The following is a 14,890-nucleotide window of genomic DNA, read 5'->3' as shown; positions in this document are numbered from 1 at the left end:
GCAAATCTTAACAGCACTTTTTTTTTCAGTGCTGAGGATGGCACCCAGGGCCTCTCACATGTTATCAGGCAGGTGCTCCACCACTGAGCTACATCCCCAGCCCTTAATACCACCTTAAAGGTTGAAGCAAGCCTGTAATTTCAATACTTACACTTAGGCAGCTGTAAATCGCATTTCCATGCACAAGGTGGTACTTGTAATTGTTTTCCTCAAGAGGCGAGAATAAAACCTTAAATCAGTTCCTGGAATGTCTGTTCCCATTACCCTTGTCTGATCTTTTTTTTTTCCTTTAAAGTGACCATTGGGGGCTGGGGATTTAGCTCAGCGGCAAAGTGCCTGCCTGGCAAGCACAAGGTTGTGAGTTCGGTTCCCGGTACCGGAGAAAAACCAAAAAAATAAAAAAAAATAAAGTGACCATTGGTTTTCTAGTTTTCGTTTGCTTCCTAGAGTTTTGATTTCCCAGAAAGTCTGAATAAATAGGTGCACTGGCTCAAGAATCGCTTTGCTCCTGACTTCGGTACAGCACTGGATGTGGAAGCACTTCTGTTTTTGACACCTCAGAATGGTTCCAAGTGCTATCAAAGCACTGCAAGGGAACTGGGCTCTGGAGCCAGGGAGCTATCCAGGCCTTTTCCCGGCAGTCCCGGGGGCGCTCACCAGCTGTGGGATCCCTCAGTAGGATGCAGGGCAAACTGCAATTGGAATTATTTTTGCTAATCTCTGGCTGAAATGTAGCATTTCCTTAATCGTGAATGTAAACAGACCACAGCAGAATTAGCAGTACTTGCAGGTTGGTCATAGTTTAAGTCTTGTTATTTGATATGTAAGAAATATATGTAATACTATATCCCAAATTTGATTTTTAGTCGTTGTACTTCTTATATGTCAGTGTAATTGGTTTCCTTTGTAGTTCCTTTGTATTTTATGGCATTTTGAGAGGGGTCTATAGCCTTTGCCCGACTGCTGATGGGGCCTGTGGCGGAGAAATGGTAAGAAGCACTGTTCTGGACTCTGCCACTTTCCAGGCCTTGGCATTTGTCTTGTTGCCAGATGGATCCCAAGGTCAGCGCCTGGCACTGACCCTCTCCCCATCAGCATGTTTTAAATGAACCACAGAAAAGAGATTGGAGGTTTTCGGTTCAGCATTTGTTGACTGACTTGACTCCTTACTGAGAGAAACGTTCAGTGAGCTGCTTACCATCTCTTTGATTCACTTTTTTAACCAACGTTTGTAGAGATCTGCCGTGTGCCGGGACTTAAAGCAAGACAGAAAATATGCAAATGGGTGTTGTATAACCAGCAGGATAATTTCAGATGAAGGTCTGTGCTTTAGAGCGACCCAGCAGGGTTTGATGGGGAGCAGGATGGCAGGAGTGACAACCTGGAAGGGTGGGAGGGGTAGGGACAGAGTTGCTAGCAGGACCTGTAAGCCGGGATGGAGCTGGGGTGGGGTGCATGGAGGGACAGTTACTGAGGGCTTTCTGGGGGAAGGCGAAGAGTTCCCCGTGTGATTTACATTTTAACAGGATGCTTCTCCAGTAGTCCAGGCAAGGGACAGCACTGCGGCTGGGGACTAAAGTGGTAGCATGGTAGTCCCCACTGGTCTCATAGGTGGCAGTGACATTAGTGCACTTAGCACAGGGCCAGGCACCTGGCTAAACTCAGTCAGCCTCATTCATTAATCCCGGAATTCCTCTAACTCAGCCTGGGACGGGTTGTTAGATTCAGCAAATACACATTAAATCGGACCATGTCCCTAAGCAGAAACCGTACAGCACTTCCCACGCATTCGCAGTAAATGGACAAGGCCAGGTACATCGTCTCCACCTCACTGACCGGCTCCTCGGTTTGCCCTGCTGGGTGTGTCCCGGTTCAGGGGCCTCTGCTAGTCACCTGCGCCCTTGGGGCCTTCGCTGCCTGTCCCGTTCTACCAGGCAAGCACCCCTGCTCCCTGCCACATGGTGTGTGCCCTCACTTTCTGTGATCCCACTGAGATTTCCCTCCTCACTAAGGCCCTCCTTGTGCCTTTTGTTTAAAATTATGATTCCATCATCCGCCGAATTCCTCCTGCCTCTTTCCTGCTTTAGTTTTCTCAGTTACTGCCTGCTGCCACACTGTAAAATCTGTGTGTGTGCATGCCACGCACACACCGTGACTAACAGCATGCTGCTGTATCCCCAGCTCTAGAGCAGTCGGGGCTTGTGGTAATGACACACAGTTGTTAATCAGAAGATGATCATGCTGCTCTGTGTAATCCCGAGAACCTCCTCCTCCCTGCTCCCAAGGGCTTGAAAAGCAGTGCTCCATAGCTGTACTGGTGGTACAAGACTGTGATCCAGGCACTCTTGGAGGCTGAGGCAGGAGAACCTCAAGTTCATGCCCAGCCAGAGCAACTTAATGATTTAGACTCTTTCTCAAAATTAAAAAAGGATGGTGGGTTTGGCTCGGTGTGAAGGCCCTAGGTTTACTCCCCAGTAACGCACGCACACACGCGCACACACAAACAGAGCTACCAGGAAGCATAGTGCCAGAGGAGCAGAAAGAAGGAGCATAGGTGAAACAGCAGGCAGTGAAGCTTTTAGGTCTGCATTTTGAGGCTTGAACTAGGTCTTTAAAAACAAGCAAGAGATGTGACTTGCTCTGAAAAGAGAGAAATGTTTCCTATAGCGGGTGGGAAATTAGGAAAGGAAAACAGAATGTGGGAACATAAACCAGAACTATTTGACTTTGAATCAGAAACACCAGGACACTCACTAATATGGGCGGCAAGAAGAGGCCTAACAACTTGCACAAGACTTTTTAGGATTGATCTAACTTGGTTATAGGTAGTCACAAAGGCAGGTCCAGCTAAGCCGAGGCTGTGTGCGTCAGAGTGCCGCCAGGTAACTTGAACTCGAGTCACTGGAGGCATGGGTGCAGCCAAATGTTGCCATTTACTGTGTGACCTTTAATAAGTAATTTAATCTCTCTGGGCCTTAGTTTCCTCATCTGCCACATGAAGATAACAGAAACATGTTGTGAAGATGAAATTCAGTAATCTTCACTGTGGGATCCACTCCACATCACTTATGCACAATAGACTTCTCTACCTAGTCAACAGGGACTTTTCATTTAAACTTAATCAAATTAATACGCATGTTCTTTTAAAAACGCTTTATTTATTTTTACTGTGTGAAAACATACATGGTGAAAAACCCTGTGAACTTGTTTTGAGAGTACAGTCCAAGGGCTTCAAGTTCATTCACATTGTCACACCCCCACCATGACCCCCTCCCTCTCCCAAACTTCTTTTGCCAGATGGATGACATCCATCGTGACCTCTTGTCGCCCTGCTTAAGTAGTTCCCCGCTAACACCCCTGTCCGCAAGGCCCTGTGTCTCTGCCCCTCCGGCCTCCCTCCCCCGTGGCCAGGCCCCCCAGCCACATGGGCCTTCAGTGTTCTTGAACATCACCAGTGCGCCTCTGCCATCATCCCCGAGCAGAAAGGTCTTACCCCACAAATCCGCAAGGATCCCCCTGCAGCCAAGTGTCCTCTAACAGCTGTCCAGAACAGCCTCTGCACCTCCCCGTGCTCCCACCCCACCTTATGCTAGGTGTGGCAGGCCTCTTCCTTGGCTTCCTGAGTCTCCATGGACGGTAAATGCCATCAAGACAGGGATCTGGGCCGCTCCCTGCTGAATTCCCAGCCCGGAGAACGTTGCTCAGCACCTCCCAAGTGCCCCGTAAATACTGGCAAGAAAAGGGAGGCAGCAAAGCAGCCAGGAGGGAGCCTGCTCCTCAGAAGCTCACCCTCCCCTTTCCTTCTGACCTGCTGTGGCTCAGTTCTAGAAAATGTCTTAAGGAGGACGTAGAATGTGACAGAAGACTGGCAGCCAGGATGCTGGCAGACCCTGGGGCATGAACTTTGGAGAGAAGTAGGCTGCTAGGCCTACAGAAGAGCGTGACCCTCTCCACTGGGTTTCAGAACTTTGTGGAATTAAGCTTTATCCCACCCCATGTGACCAGAGAGGGCAGATCCTGCACTAGAATTTGCTGAAAGGAGTGAGGAGAACAAAGGGTGTTGCCATGGATGATCAGATTAGATCAGGTTTGTCACACGGGGTTTGTGGGTGTGGTCTGGGGAGTTGTGAGTTCTCTTACAAGCAGATACTGGCCTCGCTGGAGGAGCTGCTGAACTGATAGTTAATCCTCTTTTGGCTCCAGGTTGAACTCCACAGAGGAAAGAGGAAAGAAGGAGGGGTTTAATACTGGTGCATGAAAGACCAAGGAAGGCCGGGTGATTTGGTACCCGCTAGTCAGAAAGGGGTTGAATTCATTCACATAGAGGAAAAATGCAAGCTAATCCCCAAATCCAGAATGCTCCAGTATCAAAAACTTTTTGCATACTGACATGCCCAAGTACAAAGGTATAGGTAAGTGGACCTCAAAAGAACAGGTGAGGTCCTTGGGTATTACCAGTGACTTCATTTTAACAGGTCCGGTTCTTCCATGTTAAATGAACAACGCTAATTTCATTTTATTGGTTTTGTGGTTGTATTTATATTTAGTTTGTAAATATGTGTCGCAAAATAGCCTCAATAGTTGTCTCAGAAATACGAGGAGTGCCTATGTATGGTTAGTAATATATCTATTATTACAGTATTTGTCATTATATTTAGGTTAGCATAATACAGGAAAACACTGGAGCATAAAACCTTTGTTTCTCCTAGCTCTGTGTCTGTGATTGTGCAAATCTTGTGCAATAGTTGTGTGGTTATTACATCAGTATTGGCTCAAGACTCAGACATTTTCACAGATTTAGCTTATATTAGCACAGTCTGGATTCTCCTTGTAAGACTCTATTGCCTGTTTTTGGAACTTGAGCCCAATTCTATTCCTAGAGATAAGAGAGCTCACCACCTGACCCTCAGACTACCTTAGTAAGCTCACTTGTGTTCTTAGTAATCTCAGACAGGCCTCTTTTTTCTACTGGCCAACTGGTGCTATCATTAGCAAGAAAATTTTAAACATCTGGACACCTGAAGGGTTCAAGTTCTTTTTAAAAGCTAAACTATACTTTGGGCTGAGGGTGGGAACAGAGGAACTAAAAAGAATGTTCCTGTGTGGGAGCTCAGCACTGTTGTGCCTTAGTGATTGCCTAACTCCCTTTCCCTTTGCAGGTACTTTTCTCACTTCTATATCATCTCTGTGCTGTGGAATGGCTTCCTGCTTTGGTGCCTTACTCAATCTGTGTTCCTGGGAATGCCCTTTCCAAACTGGCTTCATGGTCTGCTCAGAACTCTTGGGGCAGCACAGTCCCGAGGTAAGACTCCGCTGGCCCCTGCAGCACTGCAGCTTGGCCTCTGGCTCCTGTCTGCTGGGGGTGTGTGCCCAAGCCTTGCCTCTCTCAGGAACCACCCGCTCAGGGCCTCTGAGGTCAGGTCAGAGGAGGTGTGCAGCATCCATCACTGGATGGCACAGCGATGTCCTTAAGTCCTCACCGAGACTACGGCTGAGCCCAGAGTTGGCGCTGCAGTCCGACTTCCCCCAGCACAGAGCAGCGGCCAGGACTGGCTGTTCTCCCACAGATATATTTCGTACAGTACTGCTGATAAATTTATGGAGAAATCTGTACACATGAGGAGGAAGCTTTTAGGCTCCCTCAGGTTTGCCTTGCAACATTTATCATTTATACAGTGTGGAGAACCACCCGGCAACTCTCCTTAAAAGAGGATCAGCTGGCTCTGTTTTGGCTGAGCCTGACCCTATTTCCATGTATTGATATGTACTGAGCTGGCTGGGACTTTTCCTTATCCCTTCAACTGACTTTAAGCAGTGCATACTGGTCTAGCCCAGGTGTAGATGGTAATCTTTGGAGATGGCAGGCATGTTTCCCCAACCCCCTGTTGCTCCCTCGAGTGAGCTGGAATGAGGCAGGATGTATGAGCCAGTGCTCCACACTGTAGGCTGGGATCAAGCCTCAGGAATAGAGGCTATGACTTTCTGGGGCTTCAAAGATTACACATCAGAGCCGAAGCACCAACCTCAAAACACTAGATACTATCTCAGTTGTGTTATGCAGATTATTATTCTTGTATGTCCTCGCTACATATGGCAGAGGTGATTTCAGGCCTCCTGCCTAGCCCAGCTCATGGCACTCACGTATTTCCCACCACTGTCATAGTCACTCATCCTCAAGCCACTTCCTTCTTCATGAATGAATAAAATCTGGGTTGGGTCCTGGGTATAGCCCTTGGTTCCAGATAGCCATCATCATGGCTGGACTTAGGACCCCCTATATGCCTTAGTGTCTTTATTCTCACCATGGGTTGCACTGGATGTGGTAGATTGGAACTGACTTGCTAAAATTGCAATAACTTTTCATGGGATTACAAATGTAAACTTTCTGGGCCGTGAGGCAGACTGGGAAGGGCTCTCTATAATACAGTCCAGCCAAAATCATGTCTCAGAACTCACAGAAATTTGATTTTAAATTCACTTTTGGTAAACATGTGAAAAGGTTTGTTATGCTATTGATACAGCAAGCAAGTTCAGTGAGAAAGACACTCACAAGAAAACTGAGAAGGCAGGAACAAACAAAGCTTTATTAAGTCGGCTGACAGACAGTCTCTAACCAGGAGCCAGAGAAGATATCTGCCCTGATCTGGGTCTCACCTTCGGTTTAAGTACATTTTAGGTTTCCATAGTAACCATTACCTCATTTTTGGGAGTCTCAGAAGAATGTCATGGGGCTGGGGATTTAGCTCATTGGCACAGTGCCTGCCTGGCAAGCGCGAGGTTGCGATATGGGGGGGGGGGGATGTCACGATTATCACAAAGTTTGCTTCTCCCAGAAGTTGTTGGGCAGCCAGATTTCAGATGACTATTGCAGTTGAACTTGCAGCCTACTTCCCAATCTGTCCTGTTTGTCTTGTTCTTGTTTTATGACTCTGCTCTCCTTTAAGTGGGTTGATAACTAACCAAGGGGAGAGGGTGAAGAATAGAGTCGACTACAGCTTAAGTGAACTTAAGTGACTTCTCTTAATACGGAGTTAAGAAAATGGAGTCTCTCTTGCCCTATCACTATGACACTTTGGTTATATACTATTACCTGGGCCACTACATGGTCTTTAAACATGCCACATGCAGCAGCAGATAAGGGATATGCAGAACAGTTTTTAAATACAGAACTAGCATACCTGTGGCTTCAGCCAAACAGGAGGCTGAGGCAGGAGAGTCACTTGAGCCTAGGTATTGAGGACCAGCTTTGACAACAAAGCAAGACCTCATCTCAAATAAATAAATAAATAGAAGTTGAAGGTGAAAGCCATGCTGTGGCCTTACAGAGGGTAAGGGACACAATTAGAAACAAATTGTTCTCTGTCCTTGTCTCTATCCTTTGCTCCAGCAGCCAAACCACCATCTCCCTAGGAACAGTCCTTTTTTGTACCACAAAGAACTTGTTGCAAAAAAGAGACTCAGAAGAAAAATCCACATATGAAACTAGGGGATGTGATGGGGGATGATTAAAGTATGTTATGTGCATGTACAAACTTGCCAAGATGAAACCCATTCATCTTCAGAGAGAGAGACACACACACACAGAGGAGTGGGGAGAGAAAGAGTGGGAGAATGAACAAACCCATGCGCACCTATTACGGGACGCGCCACAGCGAATCCCGCCTTGCTCATTAAAACGTCAACACCTGATGTTTGCTGGGGGAGCACCTGGGTTTAGTATTTGGAGGGTTTATTTTCATCTGTTCCTAAAGAGTTAACTAGATTTAATTTATCTAAAAAGTAAAAAGAGCAAAGCTAATCAGTGTCGACAGGAGTCAGGACAGGGGTGGGTGGGTAGCGCTGCTGAGGTGGAAGGAGTGTGTAGTGCCCGGGTAGAAATGTTCAGGGTTCCGGTCCTGTTCTTTCTTGATCAGGATGCTCGTTGTTCAGGTGGGGTGCATTGCTTTAGCCTTATGATGTGTGTGCTACTCTTTTTTTTTGGTTTTTGGTTTTTTCCAGTACCAGGAATCAAACTCATGACCTTGCGCTTGCCAGGCAGGCACTGTGCTGCTGAGCTAAATCCCCAGCCCCTGTGTTACTCATTTTAAAAAAAGAAAAACTAGATTTTATGTTATTTTAAAGGTAAGTTAGTCTTCAGAGCTCTGTGGGGACTGAGGGATGAGAGACAGGCCGGAGAGTAGATTTCAGGGCTCACTGTCACCCTGAAGAGTTTTGTTCTTGTTTTTGGTGTTCCTTGGGCTTGAACTCAGGGCCACATGCATGCTGCACCACTGAGCTATATCCTAAGCCCTTATCTTTTTTGTTTCAGTATGGGAAGAAATTCATAACTATTTGTATTCCTGTCTGCCTCTGTGGGTGCCTGGGGATTGCACCCGGTAGGACTGTTCCGAGGCCAGCTGGGAACTCCTCCTTTTGCATCTGGCTGTACCAGGAGCCGCACACTCGCAGACCATGGGTTCTGAGCACAGACCCCTTCTCCGTGGCATAGCCTGGAAGGCTGTCATGTGGTGCAGCCACATTCAGCAGCAGATAAGGGATTGCAGAACAGTTTTTAAATATGGCTGTCGTGTGTTTGCCCAGCCCCCTCACTAACTCACTGCATCATATGGAGACAAACTCTATCCTTGCTGCTAAAAAAAGAAAAGTGTTAGACTGGAAGATTTCTAAAGCCCTTTCATAACTAATCATATTTAGTACTTTGTTTTACAGTAAAGAGAAACAAAGCCTTGCTTTGACCCCAGAAGAGAGCTGAACAAGTGGTCTTCTGAATTGCAGGTGGTGAGCGGGCACTTTCTGCCTTCTTGGTACTCCTATTCCTGTGGCTTCACAGCTGGCGCAGACTCTTCGAGTGCTTCTACGTCAGCGTCTTCTCCAATGCCATGATCCACGTTGTGCAGTACTGTTTCGGCCTTGTCTACTATGTCCTGGTCGGTCTCACTGTGCTGAGCCAAGCGCCCATGGATGGCAGCCATGGTGAGCGGCCTCCGCCTCAGCGCTGGCTCTGCAGGCGCAGGCTGTGTGAGGCGCTCCGGAGGCGATGGATCCACACAGCACTCGGGAGCGCCAGCGTGGGCGTTGACCCAACCTCCTGTTCATTCCAGCTTCTTAGACTCCAGTAATGGATAAGAAAGTCAGCATGTCCAAGGGATATGTGTGTTAGCTGTGACTGCTGAAGCCTTGCGGGAGCCAGCGTACGTGAGCCATCGTGCCCTCGGTGAAGCTGGCAAAGGACAGGATGTTCACGAGGCTCAGCTTAAGGATGGTGAAACGGGACATGGGGTTCCCCTCGGGCAGTGCAGCTGGCGAAGCCATGTGGAGTTAGTCTGTGGCAAGGGAGGGAGTGTGGCCAAGAGCAGGAGAAAGGGGCAGCAAAGGAAGTGGCCTTGAGAAGCCGAGCCCTGCTGGGCTGCGCGGGGGAGGTTGGGAGGAACTGCAGTGCGGAGCAATCCTAAAATGGGAGGAGGGGGCTCCCGCTGAGTGGTCGTGATTGGAGGAGAGCGGAACCGCTTCACTGCCGTTAGCTGTTTTGTGATTGCTCCCCTACACCAAAGCTTTGCCTCGTGCAAGGGAGAGGACAGAGGCGGCGGGCAGTGGAGGCTCCTTAACGTGTCAAAGCTCTCTCCAGTCAGGAAGAGGGCAGCCAGACCTCTGTTTATGAGGAGATAAAGAAGTGGTTTATTGTTTTATTTAGGGCAGAGGGGGTCTAAGTGTCGTTTTTACAAAAACAATGTATATGTATTATGAAGAATTTAAGTCATTTTGGGTGGTTGAGTATTGGGTTAAATAACCCATAGTCATTGCAGGCTGATCAGGCCCACACTCTCCCAAGCCAGTGGACGGCGAAGGTTTAAATAAATGAGACAATTGAAATGATTTCAGGGCTCCAGGAGGGACTAACTCTCTTACAGCTTCATATTCTCTGAGTTTTGACCACAGCTTCTCTGGGTAGCCCTTATTTATTTGGTTTACAAACAAAGGAGGATGATATTCAAGAAAATGGGGGAATCTGGGCAGGACTTTCCCAAGTAATACATTATGTTAGTTTAGGAGAACTATGTTATCTCCAGGAAGGCCTTCACAGGAGTGAGAGGCCTGCAGCTGCAGTCTCCTTTAAGTTAATTGGGGTTGGAGCCAGACAGCTGTGGCCTTTTTTTTTTTTTTTTCTGGTACCAGGAATCGAACTCAGGACCTTGCACTTGCCAACCAGGCGCTTGTGCCTCTGAGCTATATCCCTGGCCCTGCTGTGGCCTTATCTTGTACTTTGAGTGTGTCACAGGCCAATACAGGCCTCAGGGTAACAGTGACTCACAGAGGGTTACTTACTATGAGTCCACTGTCCATCTTCAGACAAGGGGCCTAAGCTTCAGACAGCTCACAAGTAAACACGGAAAGCCGGTTGGTTAATAGTAAGTCCAGCTCAGAGCCACTTTGTAGCGGTCTCCAACAATTGAGTTTTTAGTGCTGAAGTTAACTTGACCTTTGCCTTCTTCAGCCCAGACGCTGTAGATCTTTCCTGACCACTCTCTGAGTCATAGGCTTCCCGATTCCTAATGATGCCCCATCAGTCCTTGTTATTGAGACGGAGTCTAAATATTCCCGACACTCAACTGAGTGAGCCTCCCTCCCTCCCCTCAGGTCTGCTTTTTGCATCAGACATTAGTGCTCCTTAGGGTTCCTTCTCCATCGCTGTAACACAGCCTCTTTGATTAGAGGAAAATTTAAGTTTTGGTTTTGAATTTTTTTCAGGGGTGGTGCTAAGACTCGAACCCAGAGCCTCACACATGCTAGGCAAATTCTGCCGCTGAGTTACATCTCCAGTCCCTGGAGGAAAGATTTTACAGCAGGGACTGTTGACCGTCTTGTTCAGCTCATGAATTACTTGCTGACCACAGCCGCTCAGGCAGCTCCCCTCCACCTGATTCCTCTGCACTTGCTCAAGTCAGTTTTTCCTCCCTCGTTTTTCAGCTGTGGCATCCGTGCATCCCACCGATATAAGCTGTGAGCTGTCATTCCTGGCTTTTCACCCAACGAGCGTTCCGGTGCTCTTCAGTAACCTACTAGCTTTCGGTCTGTCGGCTCTGTTAGGACTGCATGTTCCTTTAGGAGTTTCCTGGATCCTACTTTCTGCCTTCCCTCTCTTACAAATAGTCAAGGAAAGGCAGCCAAGGTGCCCACAAAAATGACTTTCTAAACATTCCTTTCTGGATCTGTTTTCTGTTTTACTTACTTGTTCTTTAGGAGGTCGTCTGGGGTCACTCGGCTCAGTCTGGGGAGAGTTCGATTCGGTAATTCATTGAGAGAGGACTCACTGGGGGTTTGCTGGCTGCAGGACCTAATAGAGATCACAAAGGCTTGGGGGTCCACTGACCCAGGCCTGCCTTACTGACTCTCTGAGCTCCAGTCTTCATCCGTAAGTAGGAGCACAGACGCGCTCCCCGGGTCCATGTGGAAGTGCAAAGAGGGCTGTAAACCAGAATGAGAGCTTCTCAAGATCCAGGATCCTGCCCAGCTTGCCGCCTTATTCTTTACACCTACAACAGGGCTAGGCTCAGCAGACACTCAGTAATGAATGAATAGATGTAGGACTATGCACCTGCCCTTCCCTGCATTATAATTCTGGTCTGAATCCTATAAACTCTCTCCTCATAGGGGACACCTCTCCATATAGAGTAAGGGACTTAGTAGTTAGTGACGTGAACTCCCAGGTGCTCCCTTGAACTTTCCGTACTGTAGTGACTTGCTCTTGAAGCTGATCAGATTTAAAACTATATTTTTCATATGTTGCTTATTTTAACTTAGAAAAAGGTAACCTTTTATTGAACACTAAAAAGACAGTAGCAGATTCTGTAGCATAGGTTTTAAGCAGAAATTGACAGGGGTGGACTCTGGTGGGTTCTCGCTAGTAATTAGCTATCCTCACTGACTCCCACCTGTAGGGTCCCCTAGGAAACAGAATGATCCTTGGTTCTCCTGCTTGAATTTACCTTTCAGGGGTTGCTGCTTGGCTGCAAAGCCCCAGGGTCTTTTCTGTTACCAATGGACAACTTTGTCTCTTCAGTCACGATAGATGAGGCCAGCTGCATCCTGCTAGTCATAGGGAGGCCTTCGGCGCCTTTCTGATGCCAGTGGCATGCTCTTCTTGTTCTCCTGTGGGCTGCCTTTTTCCCTCCTTCCTGGTAGCCAGAGGAGGAGCAAGAAGGGAATATGGGAGATGCTCTGCCAGAATAGGTTCTCTCTAAGCCAGAAAGAGAAATCATTGTTCATCTTGTGCTTTACATTTCTCTTCTTTGTGAGAAGCCCCTCTGTCTGCCTTTACCTGTGGGGACTTTCTTCACTGGTCAGTGCCAGACAGCTCTGCATTGTGTGTCCCAGACCTCCATACCTGGGTTCAGGGTGGTAGCTCAGAGAGAGATTTCTTTAGAAAGTGTTCTCCTGACAGTAAGATGGAAGGATTCTTAAAATGGGGCTTCGCAGTGGAAACCCAAGGCAGCCTCCTCACACCCAAGGGCAGATCATCCAAACTGGAGCCCAGCATTTGAAAGGAATGGTGCCTAAAGTATCTGAAGGAGGAACAGAAGGATGCCAATATAGACTGCTTTGCTGGCAGTCACCAAAGCTGTGCATGTCTGAGGGGAATATCTCCCTAGTCTAGAGGAAATTTTGTCTTAGTTACTTTTCTCACTGCTGAGACAAAATACCTGACATCCAGAGTTAAAGGGGAAAAGGTTTATTTATCCCCAGTTTGTACAGTCGGCTGACTCCATGGCCGGGTGGCGTGGCAGACAGGCATCACAGAGGAGAAACAGTTCATGGTGGGCTGAAGGTAGCAAAGCAAGAGAGGGACGAGACAAGCCTCTTTCTGTTCCTTCTATTGTATCCAGGCCAACAGAATTAGGGTGGTGCCAATCCAATGAGTGGATTGATTTAGCAATCACCTACCCTTAATCTTTGCACACGGAATCCTACCACTGCACCATGAATCAGTCAGACGCTCTAGATTCAGCCCTCTCTGACAAAGCCCCATTTATGACTGCTTGAGGCTTTGGAGAGACATCTAGGTACAAGCCGTAACAAAATTACACCAGGATAGTATGATTTTTTTTTAATTCCCCAAGCCTTTGAAATTTTGTAGAACTGGCTAATACGATAATTCTTATTTCCACAGTGTATGTAATAGGGAAAAATCCATTGATGCAAGCACGGTGGTTCCACATCCTTGGGATGATGATGTTTATCTGGTCATCTGTCCACCAGTATAAGTGCCACGTCATTCTCGGCAACCTCAGGAAAAATAAAGCAGGTAAGATTGCTTTTACAGCCTCTGCATGTGGTGGGTAAGCCTCAGAAGTTAGTTCTCTGTGTTCCTGTATTTTTTCCTTCCTGCCCTAGTTAGTTGACTAATCTATGTCAAATACTCATTTTTGGCAAGACACCTCTCTGCAGCCAGATCTTCCCATCTGTAAAATAAGAGCCATTCTCTGAAGAGCTCTCTGGCTCTACCCAGCCCTGACATCTGAGTCTGTGCTGTGCCCGCATTTGGGGACTGCACTGTATAGGTGTACTGATCCACCTATGAGAGCTCATATTCCTGCAGAGTTAGTATCACCCAGCCAAGCAAAACAACTTGGCCTTCTAGTTAGCTTATATTGACTTATCACAGGTAGTTTCTATTCAGCTATTTAAAATACTAAAAACAGAGAAGTGGTATTTAATATTTATCCAGCGCCTGTTGTGTGTGATGTCCTCTTGTAAATGCTACTACTTCCCAGTTCCCACACGAGATGAGTCTAATCTTCATTTTAGATGAGGAAAATGAGGCACTTCTCTGAAGTTACACAGCTAGTAAGTGGGAGAGCCGGCATTTGAACGCACGTTGCCTAACTCGAGTCTGAGCTCTTGTTAGTGGCTGGAGTAGAAAAGGCTGCTGGAGGCACTGGCTGACCGTGTGCCTGAACAGTGACAGTGTAACCTGAGCGTGTGACTTTCTGACACACACAGCTCATCAGTGGAAGTGTGACAGGGTGGTGGTTTGCATGCAGCTGTGTGAAACTCTTCTCAGAGCAAAATGATTCAGGGAGTAAATCGTGAGACTTTCCCATCAAGACTTCAAATGCTTACGTAGTTGTCTTTTACCCTTTCAGGAACTGTCATTCACTGCAACCACAGGATCCCTTTTGGAGACTGGTTTGAACATGTTTCTTCCCCTAATTACTTAGCGGAGCTGATGATCTACCTTTCCATGGCTGTCACTTTTGGCTTCCACAATGTAACTTGGTGGCTGGTGGTGACATATGTCTTCTTCAACCAGGCTCTTTCTGCCTTCCTCAACCACAGATTCTACCAAAGCAAATTCGTCTCCTACCCAAAGCACAGGAAAGCTTTCCTCCCTTTTTTGTTTTAAGATAACCTCAGTCATAAGGAACGCCAGCTAGATGACAGTGTAAAGTCGGAGACTGAAGTGCAATTTCTGCAGGACTGGCTGAAATTCTCTGTTCCACTTTTACAACAAAAAGAATTTCATCACGTACGCAGAACAAGGCCCCTCCAGAAGATGACTCTGCAGAACGCCTTCAAAAAAGAAATGCTTCTGGCAGACGTGTGGTTCACTGTCTGCTTTCTGCAATGCCTTATAAAGCCAGCCGAGTGACCACAAGTAGATAAGACTTCTCCAGACTGCCTCACCAGGACACTAAGTGCGAGTACAAACAGGCTCTCCCACAAACATACACCACGGAAGATACAAGATCACCTGGGATTGCTTGTTAGGGATAATGAGGGATCTAGCAGGAGCTCGATAAATACTTGTTACATTTCCCTAAAATCAAATTGGCCTTTGAAAATGACATTAAGCTGGGTGTGGTGGTGCACCCCTTTTATCCCAGCACTCAGG

At 47.3% G+C, this 14,890-nt stretch overlaps 1 protein-coding gene across 1 annotated transcript; it reads left to right on the top strand.

The window, feature by feature from the left end:
- Positions 1–5,159: 5,159 nt before the first annotated feature.
- Srd5a3 (steroid 5 alpha-reductase 3) lies at positions 5,160–14,717 on the top strand (the record flags this gene model as incomplete). The annotated part of the gene is given in 4 exon segments (XM_005392895.2): positions 5,160–5,302; positions 8,776–8,973; positions 13,166–13,300; positions 14,142–14,717. Coding segments are annotated over 4 exon segments (736 nt in total), but the record flags the coding sequence as incomplete, so codon positions are not given.
- Positions 14,718–14,890: the final 173 nt, after the last annotated feature.

Source organism: Chinchilla lanigera, unplaced genomic scaffold (genome assembly GCF_000276665.1).
Source record: "Chinchilla lanigera isolate Chin_1 unplaced genomic scaffold, ChiLan1.0 scaffold00046, whole genome shotgun sequence".
NCBI lineage: Eukaryota > Metazoa > Chordata > Mammalia > Rodentia > Chinchillidae > Chinchilla > Chinchilla lanigera.
This window is presented reverse-complemented; position numbering and strand designations above follow the sequence as displayed.